Genomic DNA, 24,008 nt, shown 5'->3' on the forward strand with positions numbered 1-24,008 from the left:
CCAGTCTTCATAATAAGGTACAAATTACAGGATACTTAAGCACAAACAAAAAAACTTCAGAATTCAGAAACTAAGCATGCAACAAGAATTTGGAGAAGTCCATTAAGTTTGTACTATAAAACAGAATGTAGTGTTTCCTTGCTTAAATGTAGTGTCTTGCTTAAACATAATAATACAAAATGGTAATAAAAATACTGGTGCTTCCTGCCTAAAAAATTCACTATTTCCACTGGTATGTTCATGCTAATTAGCTGCAAGACTGCTGACTTTCGAGGCTGGGAAGGGAACATACTGGTTTTGCTACTAGCAATATAAACAATCCTTTTTACTGTAAGGCCACTTTTACATCTGTTAACTCATCCCAACAGGAAATTGGGGTTGTTCAGCCTGGAGAAGTTTCAAGGTGTCTTTAGAGTGGCTTTCCAATACCTCAAGGGGCCTACAAGAAAGCTGGGATAGGACTTTTTGCATGGGCATGTAGCAAGAAGACAAAGGGCAATGGTTTAAAATTTGAAGAGGAGAGATTTAGATTAGATATTGTGAAGAAATTCTTTACTATGAAGGTGGTAAGACACTGGCAACAGGTTGCCCATTGAAGTTGTGGGTGCTCTGACAGTGTTCAAGGCCAGGTTGGACGGGGCCTTGAGCAACCTGAGTGGAAGGTGTCCCTGCCCATGGAAGAAGGGATGGATCTAGATGACCTTTAATATCCCTTCCAATCCAAACCATTCTATGATTCTATGATCTGCACACAAAACACAAATAGTATTTGTAACTGCAATTATAATTAGCTAATGGACAACGCTTAAAAACTAAAAAGAGTAGTCAAAGGAAACTGAAGCCTGTCTTGAAGAATCAAGAATGTCCTCTTGCACAGCTGCCAGAGTTGTGACTGGTGAGGATATCTGGTGAGGATATCTTGGACTATTAAAACAGCAAAGTTTCTGACAGCAGACTGCTTCAAGTTTGAAGTGCAGGAGTTTTACCCATGTTGTAAGGCTGTTGTAAGATGTAAAGCTGCAAGAGAAAGAAAAATTTGTTTTAAAATATTAAATCATGCCACATTCAGTAATAGAATAGCTTTCACTGGACATTATAATAACACTACATTTTGTTCAAGAAAAATCTAAAAAGACCTGACAGGTGACAGCAGACAATACTACAGTTCATTAGAACCTTTGCATAGACTATGTCATTGTTTCACTCCTGTAAAAGAATCCTCTTGGCAATCCACACATCGGCATGAAATGATGTACCTTTAAGTCAGAAAGAATTAGATGTAAAAAAAAAGAGAGCAAGTAATACAAACCTTGAACAGTTTCTCTTAGGACTGGGAGATATCAGTGTGTTATTTGCAGTAAGTTAAATTTATCTGTTAGATGAAAAACTCAGCACTGGATGATTTATTTGCAACATATACAGGCTACCTTTTAAAATTAATTAATATACATTCATCTTATGTACCATAAACAGATTTCCATAGGAATCAATTACTCTGAAACAAGATTTTACAAGTAAAATGGGCAAAAAATACCTTATTAACAAAACTGTTTGTTATCAAGCTATACTTCTGAGTAAAATAAAAAACAAAAAATTGGGAGCTGTCAGAATGGTTCATTGTGGGCCAGTAATCAGCTTTTTAAGATTAACCAATAGTGTATTACTCCAGTGACAATCACAGAAAATAGTTTATTTAAGTGCTACAATTTAGTCCTTTGTATTCATAATACATAGCATAGGGAAAACTCTGCTACAGGACTCAAATCTTAACAAAAAAAATAAAATGGCAAAACTTAAAACTATTCAAAATTACACCATAACACTAAATTCACCTAAGACAAGTTTTTAACAACACTCTAAGGACTTTAGGGATTTAAAGTATGTCCTTTATCTGTATTTCTGCCCCTCCCTCTCCATTACTGGCACTGTTCACCAATCCTCTGTATGAACATTTGTGTTAACATTTCACCTGTGCCTTAGCCACATATTCATGGCAGCTTTAGCAGAGCCCACATTCCACATCTGTGAAGTAGCGTGGGCTCATTTGAAAGTGAAATGAGCTTGCCAAAAAAAATTTTGCATCACTGCCTTGTCAGAGCACATATACACAAGCAGTTTCTCTTTTTTGGTTTTCGGACAAGTCCACCACACGTGACACGATTTTTCAGGTTTTGATCTTCTAGAAAAAAGAACCCTCTCTTCAAAGTAACACTATCAGCAGATCTCTTTACACACAATTTACTCATAATTCCCTAATGGTACTGGTATTAGTAATAATCTCAGCAATACTGCAGCAGTAAAAAATTACTAATAAAAAGGTACACCTGTCAATATAAAATGGAGTTCTTCAATTCTTTAATTATACACGACAATGGTATTTTGTTTAAAGTGTCATTCAGTTTTTCTTCAGCTGTAGCTGCACAAGCATGACAGCTTTTAATCTTAAAAAACTTTTCACAGTGGAAAGAAAAAAATAACAGATGCAAAAAACCTTAAAAGCATCATCCACAACTGTAAATTGGTGACATCTTACAAAATCTGCAGTTTCACATACTCATACTATTCAAAGACTATGTACTAGAACTAAGGCTTCATAATTACAGTAATTCTGATTAACAGTTCTTCTAAAGAATGTTGTCACCATTATTCATTTGCTGTATATGCATCTACCCTTAAAAAAACACGCACACGTAACAGTTCTATACACTTGAAGCTTTCATTTCCTTCCTCAACCACTCCCTTTGGCTGTAAAAATTATATAATAACCTGGTTCCAAAATACTTTACTTAAGTATTAGCACTCTTCAAGAAAAAAAAAAAAACCAGTGCCCTAGTAATCTTTACTATAGGAAACACTTAATTTTTAATTTTCACCTAGAAGCCAAAGTAATTTTCTCAATTACGAGTTGTGCAGAATTTTTTTAGTTGACTCCGTTTACGCAAGAGATCAGGATACTGTATCTTAGCTAAACCAACTTCTGCAATTTCCAATTAGTTGCCATTTATAATATTATTTATAGAGGAACACAACAGCAAATTCGAACAAATTGAGAACAATACTATGAGCAACAGCAATAATTATAACTTCCCACTGAAAAAAAAATGTTTCAGAGGTGCTGGAAATTATTCAATGAGGAATGTTACAATGTAATTATCTCACTGGCTCAGAAAAACAGGGTTTCATTTTCATACAGAAGAACAACTTTGTTTCAGTTATGTTGCAAAGATAGATCTCTAAATAATCAAAAAATAACAAAACAATACATCAAACAAACTGACTGAAACAGTCCTAAAACCAAAGACTGACCACCCACTTTCTGGGTCATGAAGATCTAAAATACAAATCAGCTATGTTGGTTCCAGTTTATAAGCACCAGGTAAGTGGAAAACAGAGCATGAATATTTGCTCTTGAAAGCTCCGGTGCCTAAGAACTAAAGTCTATCAACAGAAAAAAACAGACATGCCTCTTACAAAGCAAGACAAGTTATAATTTGTTAACTTTTTTGATCATGCAAGTCACATGTTTGTAAAAAAGGATTTCTCCTTTCCCAACCAAATCCAGTGTAACTGCAGTACCAGGTAAGCATATTGGACATTAAAGTTGGTCAGCCATTTATGTCAAGTATTCCTAAAGATATAAACTGACTCCATTTGGCAGGTGCTGCTTTTGAAATAAAACAACACACATGTACTATCCTCCTTCTGCTGTTCTTCTAGAAAGCACATTGGGCTCTGGGGGGCCCAAGTAAGTACTCTCTCTCCTTTGGGGATTCTGTGCACAAACAAGGCTGATGAAATCATCTCCACACATTATCTTTTTCCAAGCTTAATATTACCTTAACAGGTGGAAGGCTTTGCATTTATTATAAGGAAGAGAAAAAAAATGTGTTCAAGAGACTACTACTTTGCAGACTCAATCCTAAATGTGTACATTAACATGACATATTGTAAAGCTCTTATGCATATTATTTTCCAACACAGAGCTGCAATTTCAGTTGAACTTTTTTCTAAAAGTAATTTGTACTGTAGCACTGAAAAGCCTTCCCGAAGTTCAGATAATCACAGAGCAGGATAGGAACACAAATATTGTTTCATATCTTAGCTCTCTGCCTTTGACACTTTTTGCACTTAGTGTTATTTGACAGTATTTGTTTCTCAGCTTCTCCTTTCTCCTATATAACGAAGTTAAAAAAATAATAATAATAAAAAAATAAGCTGGCCTGCAAGACTATTATAAAAGGGAAACAAAAATTCCTTGAAAGATAATCCACAACATACTACCAAAAAAAACCCCTCAACATATCACTATAGTCAGATTTTGATACTTTTTATGTTTTTCCAAGTGATAAAAGTGAAAATTATCATATATAAGTTTTTGCACTGTAATGAAAACGCTTTCTTGTTTTTGCAACAATAACAAGACAAAAATGCCATGGCACTCCAGATAAAAGTTTTGCTTCCCCTTGGATCTTAGTGACATCGAGTGAACCTAAAAGGTTTAAGAGTTCATATTTGCAGCACACAAATACAAAATAAAAGTAACTTGAGCAAAATGAAACTTTGATTTTTAGAACAGTGACAATGCTGGATTGACTGTTTTAAGTCTTCTACTACTAAGCACAAGGCTTGGTACTAGTAAGTGTCAGTCACATTCTATATACAAGAATTATGTGTTTATAAACTACATATTTTTCTGCCTTTAGAGAATTTTATCTTTTTCCACTGAAACTGCTGATTGGGTTAACAGTTTAGTAACATTGACATATTATTAAAACAAATCAAACAAAAAAAATACCTTTAAGACTAACATTACAAAGTTGAGAATAACCATAAAACACCATTTGTGGTAATTCATGGGTTCCCTCAATCCAACCTCATCTGGTGATGCCAAAATTATACTATTTGTCCAGCAGCAGTTAAGAGCTGGCAACGCAAAACTGATTTGTTGCATTTAATGCTACATCAACAGGATACACATAGTACGTGTACCTTCTGTAGCATTACTTTATAAAATAAACTAGGTAAATCTAGTTGTGCCTCCCTGCTCTGTCTTCCCAGTATTGGTTACATCTATTTAATAAATAAAAATCAAGCCTTTCTGTACTCTAGTAAGACATTCAGAACAAGAAAACCCATAGGATATTTCAAATCTTAGAAAAAATAAATCAGGAAGACTTCAACACAAATCTCAGTTTTTAACAGGTATGCGGCAGTTTAAAACTCAAACATGCATCTAATGCTTTTAAAATATCCACAGAATCATTTGCATATCATGAAGCAGACTAGTTATGAGATGATAAAAAAATAAGGAAATGCAAACTCTATAAAATTAAACACTATTATAGATGCACAAATGGTAGAGACTTAAAACAATTGAAGGATTTAAAAAACAAACAAAAAACCCCAACAAAATAATAAACACAAGGAACTAAGTCTGAGTGCCCCTTCAAACTGGTAATTCTCACCAAGCAAACAAAATAGCATTAATCCTTTTAATAGGCCACACTGATGCAGTTGCTACAGCTACACAGTAAGTTAATGTCATGTATTTGTTTTTCAAATATGATATAGTAAGTCAGTAGGACTCACGTGGGCTCATCCGAGATACAAATGAATGCTATAAAAACTGCAGGCACCAAAAGCAATTGTTCCATATTTCACTCTGATACACAGGGTACTCACTGTACTAAACTACTCACTGAAAACTACTGTTAAAAGTTTCTTTCATGTAACTATCAGAAACATATTCAACTTCAAATGTGAAAAAACAAAACAGAAGCTGGCTAGTAGAACTGCGACTAAAAAAGAAAAATACTTCAATATTCAATCTAGAAATAAGAAGTGAAGATAAAGGAATTCCTTTTTTTCAACCTGCAGTTCATTAGTGGAGCCCAACAGTCCTTCTCCATTCATTGACAGTGTAGAAGTGTAACTTTTGTCAAAGAGAGATATTATTCATATGCAACCTCATCAATAACTTTAATTAAAGGCAATTTCAGATATGCTCACATGGAAGTTTTATACTTCTTTTTTTTGGAGAGGGATCTTCCTCCTACCTCCCCAACTAATTTTATTATTCCTGTTACATAAAAGCCTCATAAAAGCCTCATAGAAACAGAACAGCTATACAAATTGAAAATGAAATAAAAATAAATTTTAAAAAATTAAAATTAAAATAAATAAAATATAAATAAAAAATTTAAAAATTAAAAAAAAAACAAAAAAAACCCAGAAGATACAAACAACTCTGAATCTCTAGGTATTAGAATCACATCTCTAACATATGAAGTCACATATGAACAACTATTTGATTTTTTCATTGTTGGCAATCCTTCAATTTAAGATGCTTCTGGAAAGAGGGAAATAATGTGGAACACAGACTTAGTCTTATTGCTTTTCTATGAAAAAGAAGCCAAGTTTAAAGTACATATTTTAACAGCATAAGAGAATTACACATTCAAAGCACGTACTAATATGAACATTACTAGTAAGATTTTTTGTTAAACTGGTTTCTAACGTCCTATATAAAAAAAAAATTAATCAACAGTGTAACAGGCTTTCATTATAAGGCTTTGCCTTATTGTTTAGGTACCAGCAGTATGAAACATATTGTAAGATAGGAAACTAAAAAAAAAGTTATCTTCTTAGACCAACAATAAACTCCTCAGACACAAAACCACACACACCTGTTGCCATGTGGCTTTCTGCAAAAGCCACATTGCTTGCTGGGCACCCAAACATTTTTGCTTTCACTGGCAGGGCTATGTTCCAAGCCTTCCCGTTTAACAGTTGAAATATTATCTGGAATGAACAATGGAGGTTCATCAACTGAAAGACTTTTGCTACTTCTTCTCTGTCGAGGTTGGAGATTCTTATCAGTTCTTTTTCCTTTATTTTTTTCTTTCTCATCCTCCTTCAGATGTTCTACTGCTTGGGTATCTTTTGTCTCTGCCTCTTCCTTTGTGGAACTATTTGTTTTTATCAGAGTGGCAAAGTGGTGTTTCTGACCCTGGGCTTGCTTCTGACCAAGATTAGAAATGTGCCCTGAAAATAAGTGAACAGAGTGGTGGGTGTCTTTAGAACAGCTTTGATGAGTAGGAGATTTCTCACTTGTTCTTTGAATTGATGATTTCTGTACCTGCCCAGAAGCATGGACTCGGGGTATTTTCTTCAGCATTGCATTTGACTGCTTTTTTACAGTCACTCCTGAAACACTGGTTTTGGCTTTTAAAACCAGATCAGATTGTTTTTTCCTAATTTTAACTGGGTTATTTGGATGCTGATGACTCTCTTGCTCATCCGCATTCCGCTTCAGACTTACTGAAGATGGACTGTGAAGACCTGAAACAGTAAGACCAGCTCTTGGTTTTGAACGTGTTATTTCTGGTTGCACTGTACCTGATTTCTGTTGAATACCTGCAGTTAGATTTTGCTTACTCTGTATTATAGATTTACTATGCCTGGACTTAATGTTCTTTTCACATTTTGATGAAATGCTAACTTGTTTATCATCATCCTGAAATTTTGGTGGCTCGGGGCCTTCTATTTTAGTACTGCTGATCTGCTGCTGTACATCCTGGATTGTTTGGTCAAGAACAGGGCTTTCTAAAAGCCCTGGGTCAGCAGAAGTAAACTCTTTGCTTTTCAAGTCTTCATTATCAATCTCTACACTGTCCAATAATTTCTCAGATGAAGTTTCAGTTTTCTCCACTCCCTTGGTATCATCTACAGGTTCTGTTCCACACTCCTTTACTGACAATGTATTTTCATCAGGAACTTCCACATTGTAGGAACCTAAATTACAATCAACTACTTCCTCTACAGAGCTGGACAAATTCAGGAAGGTCTCACAAGTTTCACTCGGACTCGCAAAAGCACTAAATGGATCATCAGCTTTTCCAGTTACCACACTTTGATTATGCTCTTCTGTTCTCTGCAGTTCCTCTGTTTTATTTTCAGTCTTTTCTGCTGAAGAAGTTTCAGAGCCCATTGAATCAATCACATCATTTGCTTCATTCTGTACTGTAACTGTAACTTCAGTATATGCAGATGCCGAACAAACTGAATCAACATCCCCAGATTCAGCCTTTGTTTCAACCTCTGTTATTTCCTTTGTTTCTTCAGGAAATGGAGAACAGGCTCCTGCTAAATTAGCACAACTTAACTCTTGAGATGTTTCCTCAACTTTTGCCTGCTCAAGGTTTTCAGACTTTTCATCTACCTCTTCAGGACCAGCAAGACACTTTGTATTACTTTGGGATGCTGTTACTGCTGCTGTGGCTCCTTCAGTCTGTCCTGATCGCCTTGTACTGCGCCTTACATCTTTAGGCTGTTCTGTTTTCAGGGGTGCAGCAAAATCTGTCTCTTTAGCTGGACTTTTCTCTTGTTTCTGTCCAGGTTTTGGAGCCGATCCACCTTTTACAGATGATTTCTTGTTACTAACAACAGGTGCAACATTTGAACGCTTGGCTAAAGTGCTCTGTCGCAAACTCCGTACTGATTCTAGGAAAAGAAGAAGAAAATGTCTCAGCTATAATGGAATTTTTTCTTTACAAATACCACACCAAAAACAGAACTGATCTAGCTTACTAGACAAAAGAGAACTTAACACAAAAACAAAAAACAAAGCAAAAAACAAAACAAAACAAAAAAAAACATTACAAAAAAAAAAGCCCAAAACAGAAACAGAAAAACAGCTGCCTATTTTAAAATGTTATCAATTATTTGCATTTCAATTTTACATGACCCCAGTTTAGATGTAAAATCTTACTACTCCAATGACTATAAAGTTCTGAATATAAAAAAAACAGAAGTGATGATAAAAAAGACAAATTCCACTCTACTTTATTCCACCACTCAGCTTTTTTGACCTCTAGTAAAAATTGCACAATAAGTTATACTCTGATTAGAAGTATAACTGTGGAGTTTACAAAGCTTTCAGAGAACACTGTATATGAATTTGAAATGCAGTCAGATTCTCACGTGACATCTCTTGCATTTTCTAAACAAGATACCATAAGCCTTTTAAAAAGCATACTTACCACAGGCTTATCTAAATTGTGATTTCTCTATTAAGTAATTTTCTCTTTTTAATTCAGCCTACTCTACAGGGGAAAATAGCAGAGCTGTCAATAACTCCAACTGTTCAACAAGTTAGAAAAACCCTAACCATACTCAATTAGCTACCACAAAGAATGTAAATAATTTATTAAAATACTCATTAAGCATATTGAGATATGATAACAAAAAGAGTTTATGACTGCAATTACTAAAACCTAATTTAAAATAAAAAGAAGAAAGTACACAAATAAAAATAAATTTCATTAACATTTTAGTTGGAAATAAAGAGACATCCTGACCTAATATTCCAATGTTGTTTGCAAAAAAACATGCATTTTTGGTGAAGAACCACAGTGCTGATCCGGTGCATAGAAAAGGATCAAAATCTCAAAAATTAGTTTAAGGACCACGGGTTATAAGGACAACAATATAGATTTATCAAAGATCAATTCAAACTTAGTAGTACTCTACAATGTCAGCTTCTAGCTCCAGTGTATAAAAAACAAGTGCCAGTACTTGAATTCAAACAATGAAATAGCAAAGCTTTACTTCAAATTTATGAAAATTGAGGGGGTGTGATCATAAAAATTCAAATTACTTGAAATGTGCAAAAATACAATCTATTGAATTATCACCTTGTGCCATTAAACGTGGTGATTTTCTTGGTGAGGTGAATGATGATGTTTCTTCACAACGACTCCTCAAATTCCTGTTAGGTAAAACAAGCTCATCATCATCAATGGTGTCATTACCACCCTCTTTAACTCCTTCTTCATCCATAATATCATCAAGACCAATAACTGCAAAAAAAAAAACCAAACAAAACAAACAATAGTCTAAAATTCAAAATTATAAAAAATGTTGCAGTTGTAATGCTGAGCAAAACAGGGGAAGCGACAGGGAAAATAAATTAATTTGCCATCTGAAAACAAAAAAAATTGGGGAAAATGAAGAAATGCAAGACAGAAAACTCCCATGTGAGGCAGTATCAGTGTAAAAGAAGCTATCACCCAAAGCTTAAAATTTCTGTAGACAGTCCTTATAGCTTTTTAGTGGACTCACATTTTTATTGGTTTTTTTGCCACAGGAAGGTCCCCAGTCTTAGAGGATCAGCTGTCCCTCACTGTCCCTTCCCACCTAAGAAAAAGTGAAGAACGGTAAACAGCAGAAAGAGCTGATCCGGAAGTGCAAAGACTTTAAAATCACAATTTTCTCAAACGATACAGTTTTAAATCCCTATATCCCACCCACATATCTGTATCTGCAACCCCATTTTTGAAGAGCATTGGGTGCAGCATGCACTAGTCTCCCAGGAGAGTCAGAGAATGCTGTCTTTGTCACACTCCTATCCTCCACTAACCTTAGAAGGATCTCAGAAGTTGCTCATGAAAATAGGTTTCAGAGGCAGTCAGGCCACTGTACCAACCATTCTCTTCACCTTCTCTAAGTTTGGTTCTGCAATAGTAGCCTCTCCTATCCAAAGATCCTATGTCTGATTAATGAATCCTGGTCCCTGTGGGATGCGAAATCTGTGAGATCAAGCCAAGCACCCAAGGGATTTTACAAAACAGATAGGAGGCTCTAACAAATACTACAGACTCCAAACAAGTAAGTACACTTATTTTTCACTACTCAGACACCCAACTAAAGCATTTTAAAGATAAATTATCATTACAAAAATATCTAAAAATTTCTAACAATTGCTTACTTAAAACTGATTTAAATTACTAAATTTATCTTAGAACTCAAAATAAGAAGTTAACAGAAATTACAAACTGTTAGAATTTCAGACTCTCCAAAAAACAAAATCCAACAATTCCCACTCATTTTCAAGTCTGATGTTACTGCAACTTAAAAAAAAAGAAAATGCTCTTGCAAAGGCACTGCAATGAGCATACCTTTAAAAAAACAAAAATTGGAAGTTGTAAAACACTGCTAAAGCCAAACAGTGATAAGTAACCAAGCCTATCAAGACTGTAATCCAGTCCACAATTGCCTGCCATGAAGAATTAAAAAAAAATACTCCAACCAAACCACCTGCTACTTTTAAAGTTCTAACATTAGAAAGATTTTAAACAGCCTCTTAAGGAAGGCTGACCTTGGCACCAGGTAATTGGCACTCTGGACTAATTACTAATTAGTGGTTTCCAGTCTTTCTCCAGAAAGCTAGGAGTTTATTGAGCTGGGTATTTATTGTTTCTCATTTTATTTTAACCACAATTTGTACTTCCTGCACTATATACATAAGATTACAGGAAAAATACATTTCTTGAAAACAGTGGCAGCTTTTGCATATTAATCCATGTAGCCACCTTTATGCCTGTGCATGTTTACATACATACACAGATATCAACACAAGCTGCAAGGGACTGATAATGCTGGTCTTACTCCACTCATCCAAATGGTCCTTAATCACTTCCTCTTAGCCACACACTGGGAAAAAGGACACACTGGCAAACAAATGACATAGCAGCTGCCCTGTTTATTTTCTCCTAAACATCTAAACGCTGGCCATTGTACAAGATAGAAAATTGAATGAAGTGGACCCTCACCCTCTGCCTGCTCATTCTCATGTTCTGAAAGACTGTGTCCTCCCAACAGCTCTGCACTTCAATATTAGTGTTCTCATTCAGAAGCGTTCCTGCAAAATGTGGAACCACTGTTTGAGAACAGACTGTGACAAAGGAAACTGCTTTCAGATCCTCTTCTTTTTTCAGCACAGAACTAAACTACTAAGCCACTGAAGTTAGCATGGCAAATAAAAACTACTCAAAACAGCTCTGGAGCAGATTTCAGGGTTGCCATCAATTTTTACTATGTTCTCGTTCAAGTTATTTAATTTGTTCAATCTCCTATCTACTATTGACAGTTTGAATATTTGAATTAAAGTATTTTCATACTTACAAGACTCTGTGCTGTAGCACTAATTTTACAGAAGAGTCTGAAGCACAGAATCTTGCTAATTTCAAACCACCTGAGCTATAACTCGGCTAGTACAGCCCCATGAGGCCCTCGGATGAGAAGCATTGGACACAGACCCTGCTGGGAAGAGAAAAAGTGACAGAGAATAGTAATAGGTACAGAGGACACTAGGAAATTAAATTATGAAAGGGAAGAGGAGGTAGAGAACCATCACTGGGAAAAGTAAAACAACAAAAGCGAAAACAGAACTTAAGAGATATATATGATCTTTGTAATAAATATCTAACAATTAGCTCAGTAATAAAAACAAAAAAATAAGACAAAAGGATAGAAGACAAAAGGAAAAAATAAAGAAAACAAACCAATATGATCAGAAAAGGTGTAGACCAGTATATAACTGAACAAGTTGAAAATAAGGAAAATATGAATCCCATTCAACACAATGACACTGGAAGAAGCACCTTCAACTTAGTATTTTGAGTCTTTCCATTATTTGATAAGTATTTAAATTTCCAAACTACTTTGCTGTGCAATAGACTCCTTTTTATATGTTATAAAATAACAACATAACATACAGTAAAAGTAGTTTACATGCAAACTTGAAGTAAAATTTTCTGTGAGTTATAATCAAAGCACGACAGTTTTTTAATTCTTCATCAGTGTAAAATTGAGGAAAACAAGCCTTATTTGCTGTGGGGAGAGACAAGAGAAGAAAATAGCACTAGAAACATCATCAAAATCTTTGACATTTATGTATTGTTACCTTTATTAATGTAAGTCTTCCCTTGATTATCTTCAGCAAAAATTATGCAGGTTTTTGGCACACTGGTCAAGGTAAACCTCAAGTGTAGACATAAATTTATTTTCTGTAAATGTTAGCCCTGATTTTCATAATCTTAGCTAACTACACAGAACAGAACACCACTGTTACTGCTGCTTTGTGTTGCTGTAAATGCTAAGTCCACCTAAATTATGCTAGCAGCAGGACTGCACAAGTCCGTGGCAGATTCCATATTTTAATTCTACAAGCATTATAAGTTATATGGAAGTAGTTGAATGTTCTAAAATGTCTCCTGTTGCATGCAGATGAGAACATAGAAATGTAACATTATGCTTCAATGAAAAGAACTGTAACAGCCCAAAGCAGTAACTAACACATATCTAGGTAAGCCCTAAGACAATTTTCCTATTGACAATTGCAATGCATATGTTCAAGAAAACAAAAAAAAAATGCTCATTAGAAAAAAAAAAAACTTTTCAAAAGAAATGAGGGCATTATTATATAACTTACATAAGAAAACACCAAATTCCAATCTTTTATGAAAATTCTCCTGTAAGCCTGTAACCTCTTTAACAGATTTTACCTGCAAGTAACTTGCACTGACTGCCTAGTGCAGAAAAGAATGACAGTAAGTACCATATGAAATACTAACTAAACATTTACTCCCATTCTCCATTAACATCTAAATTGTAAAGAGGAATTTTTCCTGTCTTTAGAACAAAAACATATGAAAATTAATTAGGAAAAATAAACCTAATACAGTATGTCTCTTGTCAGATAACTGAATCCCCATTATAAGAAAAGATGGAGTCACGTTACAGCAGTGTCATCGATTTATGGCTTCTCATAATTCCAGCACAAATTCCAACAATGAAGTAAAAAAAAAAAGCAACAAACCAAGCACTTTAAATAAAATAAAATAAAATAAAATAATTTTATTATTTTATTTATTTTATTAAGAAATCCTTTAGATTATCTCTGTAATTTATAAATACATAAACTGACTTGCAAATCCTACTAAAGATCCAACTTCTCTCTATCTATAAAACTCCATTAAACTGACCCAAAGGAATAAATAACTAAAAGTCTTCAGAAGGATCTAAAATGGGGAAAACTGGTCAAACAATGAAGTATGCAAAATAAACATTCTCTAAGTTTTCAATATAATGCCACTATAATAAAATTGAATTTTATACAGGAAAGTTACTGCCCTAGTCACAAGACACTGTGCAACTGTTCACAATGACACCTCAGAGGAAGGAAGGCATAAGGAGGTAAGAAAACTGAAAGAAACAACTGTATACCCAATTTTGGTTTGCAATTTGAAGGTTACATTTGAAATTACTTCATATGCAGGAGTAAAAACCTGTGTACATTTGGCTTTCATGAGGAGTGTGAAATGGCCAGACAAGACACTAGCTAAAGAAAAGAAGTATTTGTAGTCAGAACAATTGGCTTCATTTCAAAGATACAGCAAGGGATCATGATTTCAGGAGAGGCAATGCTGCTTTCAACAGTCCTCAGGAAAACACAGGCTAAAACTAGCAGACTAGGCTAAACAGACTCCACCTGGGGGAAAACACTTTCCCACGGACAATTGTGATGGACAGGAAAAAGATGTTCCCAGCACCAGTTGTACACTCTTACTGGGTCAGTCTTCATCATTTATTAGAAATAACTGATTTGATCAACATACCCATAAATGAAATTGATAAAAAGTTTTATTTTATTATTAAATCCAGAAATGTCTCTAGATGATATGCAATTCAAATCCCATTAACCCTGTTATATGTATTATAAACTACCCCAAAAGATGACATCCTGAAAAGCTACATAATTCAAAATAGTAAGAAACTCCAGTTTAGTATGAATGTTGGTTATTTGGTTCACTGGTATGTGTTTTACTAGTACTGATAATAGGCACCAGACACCCATGCTCATGTTCCTTGCTATCTGTTATGCAGCAATATTGCTGACTATGAGAGGCTTAGTACAAGAAACACATGGACCCAGTGAAGTGGGTCCAGAAGAGGACCACAAAAAATGATCTGAGGGATGATGGATCACCTCTTCTATGAAGAAAGGCTGAGAGTGCTAGGGCTGTTCAGCCTGGAGAAGGCTCCAGAGAGACCTTATAGCAGCCTTTCAATAATTAAATAGGTCCTCTAAGAAAGACAGGGAAAGATTTTTTAGCAGTGCTTGTTGACCCAGGATATAGGGTAATGGTTTTAAACTGGAAAAGGGTAAATAAATCTGTGCTTCTGGAAAAAAATAACTCTTTTCTTCAGGAATGAAATCGAGACTGTAAGAAACAACACTATCTACCATTTCAGTATTTCCTAGGCCTGGCCCTGCTTCACATAAATAGATAACAAATGTACCCAAACCTAGTAAAACCTTATTAAAATAGGCACAATTCTAAGCCCAGAAAAAAGCTAAGAGAAAAGCCAATGACCAACTCTTCTATTACCATACATCATTCTGTATGACATATCAGTTCTGTGAGGAGAGTTATGCTTTTTTCTTTTTTAGACAAATTGATGTCGTTGAAGAAATGAACTTTCCTGCATACTGTCTGGAAAAAACAGCCTTTGTATAGGTTTCTTACTTATCTTATTTTATACCTAATATCAATTATTAATCTAATAATTTACCCAGTAACAACACACATCTTGCACAGTTGCAAGATGGGAGACTGGAAAAAAGGGCTGTCTACTCAGGAAGAGTTTAGGAATATAGTTAGGTGATGTTGAAAGAAAATTAGAAAGACGAAGGTATGATTTGAACTCAATCTTGCCACTTTCACTAAGGATAACAAAACATCTTTCTACAGATGGATCATCAGCAAAAGGAGGGGCAGGGAAAACCTCCATTATTTGTTGGACATGGGGGAAAACATCATTACCAAAGATGAGGAAAAGGTTGAGGTATTTAACACTTTCTTTACCTCAGTTTTCAACAGTAAGATAGATTGTCCTGAGGACAGCTGCTTCTGGGGCTTGTAAAGAGAAATAAGCAGCTGAGTAGCTCCCCTGTAATCCTGGAGGGAACAGCTTGCGACTTGCAGAGCCACTTGGATCCTCACAAGTCTATGGGACCAGACGGGATCCACCCCAGGGTGATGAGGGAGCTGGCAGAAGAGCTCACCAAGCCATTTACCAACAGTCCTGGCTGACTGGGGAGGTCCCAAATGACTGGAAGTTGGTGAATGTCACACCAATCCACAAAATGGGACAAAAGGAGGACCCAGGAAACTACAGGCCTGTCACCCTGTGTTTGGCAGGGTTATGGAGCAGATCATGTAAATTTGCTCACTTATTTTAATGGACAGCAATCTTAAGAATTTGCTGTCATTATTTAGGTATCAATAGTCTTATTAACTGCATCGCTGATGACTTGTAGAAGTATCCAACTAGTGTGCCAAAAAGCCCCCAAAGTCTCTCCATAATTTGCAAAATACTCAGCTGTACCCTATGAGTTAATTAAAAAATTTTAAATGCAGTATAGGTTTACCGGGGGAAACACAAGATGCAGGATGCAGTGTGAAACAAGAATCTACATTACTGTTTTACCAGAAAGAAATAAAAAAATTTAGAGGACGAATTTGGTTTAACTGTGTACATTCTATAGTGGTATGCACATTAAGAGTGATACAATTTTGTTTGTTGCATAAGAGACAAAAAAGTATAAGGAAATGGACTACAGAAAAAAAAAAACCCAAAACCAAACATTAAGGATTTCCTCAGTGTTCTATTGAAGTAGCAAAAAGAAAACTACGTGCAGTTCTTCTTAACTTAGTGGCACAACAATAGAGGAAGGCTCCTAATCTGAGGCAGAAGAAATTTAGGTTTTGTCTTGACAATGGGTAAATTATTCCCAATTAAAGCTTTGATTTATTTAGTATAAGTCAAGACAAAGTTTACATGCCAGGCACATAAGCAGTGCATCAAAAAGGGCAGAAAGGAGGCAGAAATCCTAAATTATTATTTCTACATTGCAAAAAAGGGTTGGTACTAAACTATAACTATATTTTAAATTGTAATCTTAAAAATTGTAAGATTTACCTGTTGAACAAGGCATCTGGAAATTGGGATCATTGCTATCCAAAACAGGCAAACAGAACTGGGCACTTGCAGATCCTAGCATAGGATCCTTACTGCTGAGCATGTTCTTCAGCGAATCCTCTAAGATATTTTGACTTGTACTAAAATCCTCACAGACTTCATTCTCCAGGTTGGATCCTAGAAATAGGGCATCATCTAAGTGTTCAGTAGGAATTAAATGGTTAAATGTATCAACTATATCCATGAAGAATCCTGTGTGTCTTTCAGCCCTATAGAAAGACAAGAAAAATACCATAAGAAAATAAGCTACAAATTGTAAAACACCTAAAGAATTCTTAAGGTATTTTAGACTGTAACATAAAAAATGTATATCTGCTTATGGCTTAGTATGGCCCACTGTGAATAAAAAAAATTCTCTGATTAACTTTGAAAGAAATCCCATGCTAACTCTACATTAACTCCACTATCAGCATCAGTGTGCTGCCACTTCTATAGTGTTTATAAAAAGGATTAACTGAAACACCTCTTTTCTTAATTTTTTTAAAATCTTAACCAACCCAAGAGGGTGGGACAACAGAGGGAGAAGGAAGTAAGTGAACCTGGCTAGCAGTACTGTGTGCACACATTTTTCTTTATCTTTAGGTATAAAATGTAAGATCAGCTTCTACTAAGATCAATGGAGCTGAGAAGGATAAGGACCTTGCCGTACTAGGCCCAAAATTAAAAGGACTACACTTCTGTTCATAAAGGAATTATCAAGTACTTCATAGCAAGTAAATATTTCAAGCAGTAAAGTCTTATCTCTGTTATTTTTTACCTATCATTACATTAAATAAAGTTAGAGAAATTTTATATGAAAATCTGATATTAAGTATATGAGAATTCTGGGCCAGAAACCTTTTCAAAACATCTATTTGAATAAGTTAAAACTTAAGGAACTCTGTTCAAGGATGACACCTACATTTTACAAGAAGGATTTTCCTATTTTCTACATCACTTATTTGCAATATAGCAGAAATACAACTAATGCAGCAGAGTAAGAATGTAGAACTACACAAGAGAATGGAAAAAAAAAGTCAGCAAAATGTTGCTTCAGAAGTTTATCATTAACAAATACTGAAGAGTGGAGAAAGATAATCATAATAAATATGGTCACAGAGGCAAGGAAAATGGAGTAGAGTAGGTCCTGCTTGACCAACTTGATCTCACTCTATGACCAGGTGACAAGCATGGACGAGGGAAAGGCTGTGGATGTTGTCTGCCTGGACTTTTTTAAAGCCTTTGCTAATGCCTCCCACAGCATTCTCCAAGAGAAGCTGGTGGCTCATGGCACAGACAGGTGTACTCCTCACTGGGTTAAAAACTGGCTGCATGGCCAAGCCCAGAGAGTTCTAGTGAATGGAGCTAAATCCAGGTGACAGACAGTCACCAGTGGTGTTCCCTAGAGCTCAGTTTTGGGGCTGGTCTTGTTGAACAGATGAGGGGATTCTGTGCATCCTCAGTACATTTGCAGATAATACTAAATAGGGAGGGAAGGGGGCTGGAAATGGTGATCTTAGAGGTCTTTTCCAACCATGATTAATCTGGCCTACAGGAAAGTCTGGGAGACCAGGTTTGGCACACACCAAGCCATTCAAGCTTTTGGAAACAGAAAAAGGACATACATTCTCACACACTCCTTCCTTCATCGTCCTCCTCCCACACACTAGAGAGGAGGTTGGGTTCTTTTTTTGGTTTGCTTCTTTTTTCATTTGTTAGTTTGGTTTGGGGTTTTGTTTTTTTGGTTTTTGTTTTTTTGGGTTGGTTTTTTTTTTTGAATGAGCATATTAATAAAAGAAAATGAAAGAAGGGAGATTTAGAGTTTGTAGTATTTGAATTACTTTCTACATCCCTATTCCAGCAATCCATTGCTGATAAATCCAGTACTAACTCATGCTGACTAGAACAGTAAGTATAATTCCTTATACATGTTAATAAGACTCCTGATCATCAAAAGAGAAAATCCTAGCCTATCTATGTAATTTATTTTATGTCACAGGACTACAAAAACTACAGGTAAGCAATATGGGTGAGCAAGAAAAATGTTTTGTGGGTTTTTTTGTGGGGTTTTTTTGTTTGTTTTTGGTTTTGTTTTTAAATCATGGCAGAATTTCTTCCTTCTGAGGGTAGCTCAGAAGACAAGAATGGTCAAGTTTGGCATTTTGACTTTGTTGTGCATGGTGTCTGTAAAGTATCTGCATGGTAACCATGACAAAACAATCTAATACACAAGGTCCTTCTAATGAAACAGCAAGCAAGAAGTCGGGACACATAGGGTGCATTTAATAAGTAGGTAACAGTCTTATAGCGAGCAAGTATGTTAAAATTTGAAATCTCTCTACACCAAAAATGAACTATTCTTATCAAGCAATGCAGTGCATCTTTGTATACATGATACCAACTAGCACCTACAGTACTCCACACTTTACAGTTTTCAAAGTAATTTCCAAATTTGGCAACAAATGAAGCAGCAAACTCAAGTGAGGAAGAGCTATCCTGCACTGTACAATGTATTTTTATTATGCCATGTAGTAACAATAATCTGATACTATACAAAATAAACTGTGTGAGTGGATGTGGCTCAAAGAAAGAGAAAAATTACAGATGCCATTATCCAAGACTTAAAAACACTTTTTTGCAATGACAGGGTTTTTTTTCATATTAGCATCACACAAGCACAAAAGGACAGGATAAAATGATGATGAATCCATATATTAAAAAGTCACAATGACACTGTAATAGAATACCCATAAATTATTGTAACAAACCTTTTGCACCCAATAAGTGGCAGGGGCTTTGAACATGTGTACAATGTATCTCAAGTTTTTTCTGGACAGGGGGAGAACTTATATAACTATTACTCAAATATTGCTATGACGAAAATAGGAATGACCTCTACATTAAAAATATATCACTGTTGGGAAATTTTAACCTCTATTTTCATTAATGTGACTACTTTTTTTTTTTTTTTTTTTTGGGTGGGGGGGAGGTTGGGTTTTTTTGGTTGTTTGTTTTGCAAGACCACCATGCAGCCATTTAGAACAAGCAGCAGATTGCTAGAAACAGTTGCTACAAAAACAACAAAAATTCTTCCCTTACACAATGCCTGAAGCACATGAATTGTCAATGTTTATTTTGCACTGGAAACACTTCGAACACCAGGAAAAAGATCCAGAGGCATAGGTAAAAATACAGTTAAGTTTTTCATGGTCACTTATTTCCAAAAATAACCGACTGATGGGTGGAGGAATGTATTGTTCCCCTGGAACACAGCTGTGTCCTCCCCTTGAACCCTAAAAGCAAGTAGCTTGACATCACCCTCAGCAAAATTGCACATACCACGTGTACTCCCACTGCACTATAATTTACAAGTGTTTTCCTACAGGGTAGTTAATTAGACACACCAGAATACGCAAAGCATGTATGGAGAACCAGTGAAGAGTGTTCATGAACAAGGCAAAGAAGCGAATGACTGTGGTGGAAATCCCAGCCATTATCCGTCTGGACAGCTATGAAACTTATCCCATCCTCTGGTTCCTGAAGCATCAAAGCAAAGTACAGCAAGATACAGGAATGTGGCTGCAATGAGATCTTACTATTAAGAAAATTTAAGGGTCTAGAGAGTATTCTCCTCAATTCCTTAAATGAAGTACACTGCACTTCTGAGACTGACTTGTTTCCATCAGCCTGCCACTGCAACAATAGGTACTCACAGAGGTCACCCACCAACTAAAATATTTCATTATGACATGATCCATTATTAAAACCAACCCAGTTAAAGAGAAAAAGCACGTCTTCACAACTCACACCAGTGTGCTTACTGCCCTGCTTCATATCAGCCCAAATCTCATCATCTAGGGGAACCTTCAAGAACTAAATTAACAGACAAAACTTTTTTTGACAGGACAAGGAATTTGATTTATGAGAATATTAATTTCTATACAGCCATAAAAACGTATTCAGAAATGTTGAAGAGAAGAAAATTTCAATGTCCTTTCTCTAAAAAATCATACAGTAGTTTCACAGAATATTGCTAGCTGAGCTTCAGCCTTTCAGCAGAATCAGATTTGATCTCCTTCACTCATCTTCCATCAAACAGGACACTGTCAAAGACCTGCCTGACAGTAACAAGTACTCAACAGATTTATTTGAAACACCAGCATTTCTGTAAAGGAGGGCCAGGTACACTGGCAAAGCTATATGCTAGAAACATCAACCTTTAAGTAACCATATGCCACCTGTTACCTTATTTCAATCCCCTACTTATTACTTTAATTTCTCATTTAAGATTAAACTTGTACTGGCAACAAAACCAATGCCTTGAGACAGTCACAGAACAAGAAATGTAAATCTGATCATTTAATTCATTTTCAACCAGCTCTTCTGTACTAGTTTTTGTTCCAACCACCTTAAAGTCTTCAGACATAAATTGACCCAAATCTTATCACCCTGCTACTGAAATATCAATAGTCAGAGACATCAAATAATAACCACATACCAAAATCTATCTATAACATGAAGGTATATGCTTCTCCCCTCACTGACACAGCAGATCCCTTACTACTTCCTAACAAAGTGTTTGAAAGAAGGGCTGACAGCTCAAGATATTTTCTTAATATATTAAACTTTCACTACCCAGAAGAATTACATTCATCAGCCAGAACTGTGCCTCATTTCACTGAGCAGGAAACAGAAGTGAATTTCAAGCAAAGGCTTTAATTAGAGGACAATAAAATGCAGCAAAGGTATAAGTAAAAAAAGTATAACCTTTTCTTAATCGTAGATTTATCACTGAAAACCAACTTACCAGTTTTCTTTAAAACAGAGTAACCACTCCTCAAAATAACACATTCCTCAACCCCATTTTACAGCTACAAAAGACACAAAGTACTTTTACTGCAGTAAAAGTTGTGTTGTTACAAAGATCATACACAATTTTATTCATTTCTCTATCACTTTATGTATCCTCGAATTTGTAAGTTTACTACCAAGAGACATTTCCCTGAAAAGACAAGAACAGTTTATTTTTGCATCAATACTGCTGTGCTCTTCCACTATTTTCCACCTTCAAGTTCCTCAAAAATTATTTCACGTATTCTCAGCTTGAAGAAAGTATAATTGTAAAGCTGTGTAACAGGTTAACTAACTATTTGTCAGTCACCCAAGGGAGAAAAATATAATTTGTAATATCTTTTGAAATTGTCAGCATGTCAGCAACAATCTGGAAACACACATTAGAATCTGGGTGGGGAATTTTTTTGGTTGGTTTTTGGTTGTATGTTTGGGTTTGGTTTGGTTTTGGGTTGTTTGTTTCCAGAAAAAGAAGCTCAATGGATAAGCCTCATTAAGTTTCCTACAGAAATACACTATCCACCATGCAGCTACACGGATACCACTCAGGCAAATTTCACAATCTGTCTTTATTTTTTCAATTTTTGCTTCTATATAATGAACATCCATAAACCAATTAAGTAGACTTTGCTATTGCTTCTTCATACCTTTCAAAAATATTCCATTCCCAATAAAAAAAGAAGTTTCTAACAAGATATGCCAGAACTTTATGGTAAAACAATTCATTGTTCTGTACAAATCCATGTCTGCTTAGTATTTTTAAGACTTTGATTTGACAACATTGAAGTTGATCAGGGAAAACTGAGTTGTCGGCCTTATTTTTAAATGCAAACTTTCAATTAAAATAACAGCTAAAAACATGTCATACAGCATATAACATCTCAGTTCTTTGCACAACATGAGTAGAACTTCCGATGGAGAGCTAAGCCTCCTAAAAGGAGTTCACAGAAGTAGGGCAGACAGTATTTACAGAGTTTTTAGAGCTTTTGCTTTCTCTGAAACACCTTATCACTGCATTGAACTACTTCAGTTAACTAAACTGAATCAGATCTAGCAAATACACTTGCATTGTACTTCTGTGCCACAAAGATCTGCAAATGTAAAATGAACATAAAAACTGAATAACTGATTAACAAGCAATGACAACTGAAAAAAAGCCTAGGTGTTCAGAACTACATATATATATATATACGTATAGTTTTTAAAGTTAACTACAGAAACTAAGCACAGCAGCTACTTGGTAAAGCAAAAAGAAAGCTGAGAACCAGTTTAATTGTGGGTGATGCAATAACTGCAAAGACCCAAGTTAAATTATTCCAAGAAATAGAAAACCCAGTTTTTCCAAATCCAAATGTGTCTCAAACCTTTAACAGATTAATTTTTTAAGTAAAATAAGGCACTAATTAGTGGTGTCAAAGTAATTCCATATATTTATCATCCTTAAACTCAATCCCACAGTATTTCCATGGCTTAGCAACAGCAGCATCCATTTTTATTAAAGCAACAGCTTAGAAAATAGATAATAGTTGAACAGCCACATAAAAGACAACACAACTAACATTTGTATAGCACAGCTGCTGTCAGCCCATGCTCTGTCTCCTCTTCCCCACTTTTATGCTTCATTCCACAGGCAAGTACTCAGCCTACACTTGCACAGAATGCTCTTCTTCCAACCCCTCACCTAATGGCTGTAACAGGTCTCCATTCTGCAACCTATATATAAAGCACATTCACAACCACATGAGCAATGGCTCTTTAAAGATTTACAGATACTATCTGCATTCCAGTAGAAGCTTGGATACGTTGCCTTAAAAAAAAAGCATCTCATCCAAGAACAGAATCTGGAGATGCCACCGGGCCACTGAATCCCCTGGGTGCCACTAAATTTTCTTCTAAACTTCCTACAGTGGGTACTATACACAAGAGTTAAACACAGAAATTGTTGATGATGCTAAGTTTGAGAGACGGGAGGAGGAGCCCGGAACAGGTCAGACCAATAGCAGGAAGAACAGCAGGGACTAAATTGGTGTTTGTTCCTCACGTTTGTATGGGGCAAGAAGGCATCTGCGGCTCAAGAAGTGAGAAGGCACAAGCACTGCCAAGAAGGGCCAAGACCTCACAGTCGCGGGGCCGGGAAGGCCATGCGAACAGCCGGCAGCAGCACGGCTCCAGGCAGGGAGCCTGCGGCAAGGCCCAGCACGGACGCCCAGGGAGGGCGGGGACGGGAGAGGCCGCCGCAGGCACAGAGGCCGGGGCAAGAGCGCCATGTCAGGCGGTAGGACGAGGACCCC

The 24,008-nt window shown here is 35.8% G+C and overlaps 1 protein-coding gene across 8 annotated transcripts in view; it reads right to left on the reverse strand.

Annotated features, from left to right (window-relative positions):
- Positions 1-24,008, reverse strand: part of PHF3 (PHD finger protein 3) — a 45,670-nt gene that overhangs the window by 21,002 nt on the left and 660 nt on the right. Inside the window, exons 1-5 of one of the 8 annotated variants that reach the window (XM_030447158.1) lie at positions 16,828-16,910; positions 11,965-12,102; positions 10,123-10,197; positions 9,696-9,860; positions 6,687-8,502 (exon numbers count right to left, since the gene is read on the reverse strand). In XM_030447158.1, the coding sequence (XP_030303018.1) occupies positions 6,687-8,502; positions 9,696-9,840 (1,961 nt within the window). In that variant the 5' untranslated portion in view covers positions 9,841-9,860; positions 10,123-10,197; positions 11,965-12,102; positions 16,828-16,910. The other 7 variants (XM_030447160.1, XM_030447159.1, XM_030447157.1 and 4 more) reach the window with 7 other exon arrangements.

The sequence above is a fragment of the Calypte anna genome, chromosome 3 (assembly GCF_003957555.1).
Source record: "Calypte anna isolate BGI_N300 chromosome 3, bCalAnn1_v1.p, whole genome shotgun sequence".
Taxonomy (NCBI): Eukaryota; Metazoa; Chordata; class Aves; order Apodiformes; family Trochilidae; genus Calypte; species Calypte anna.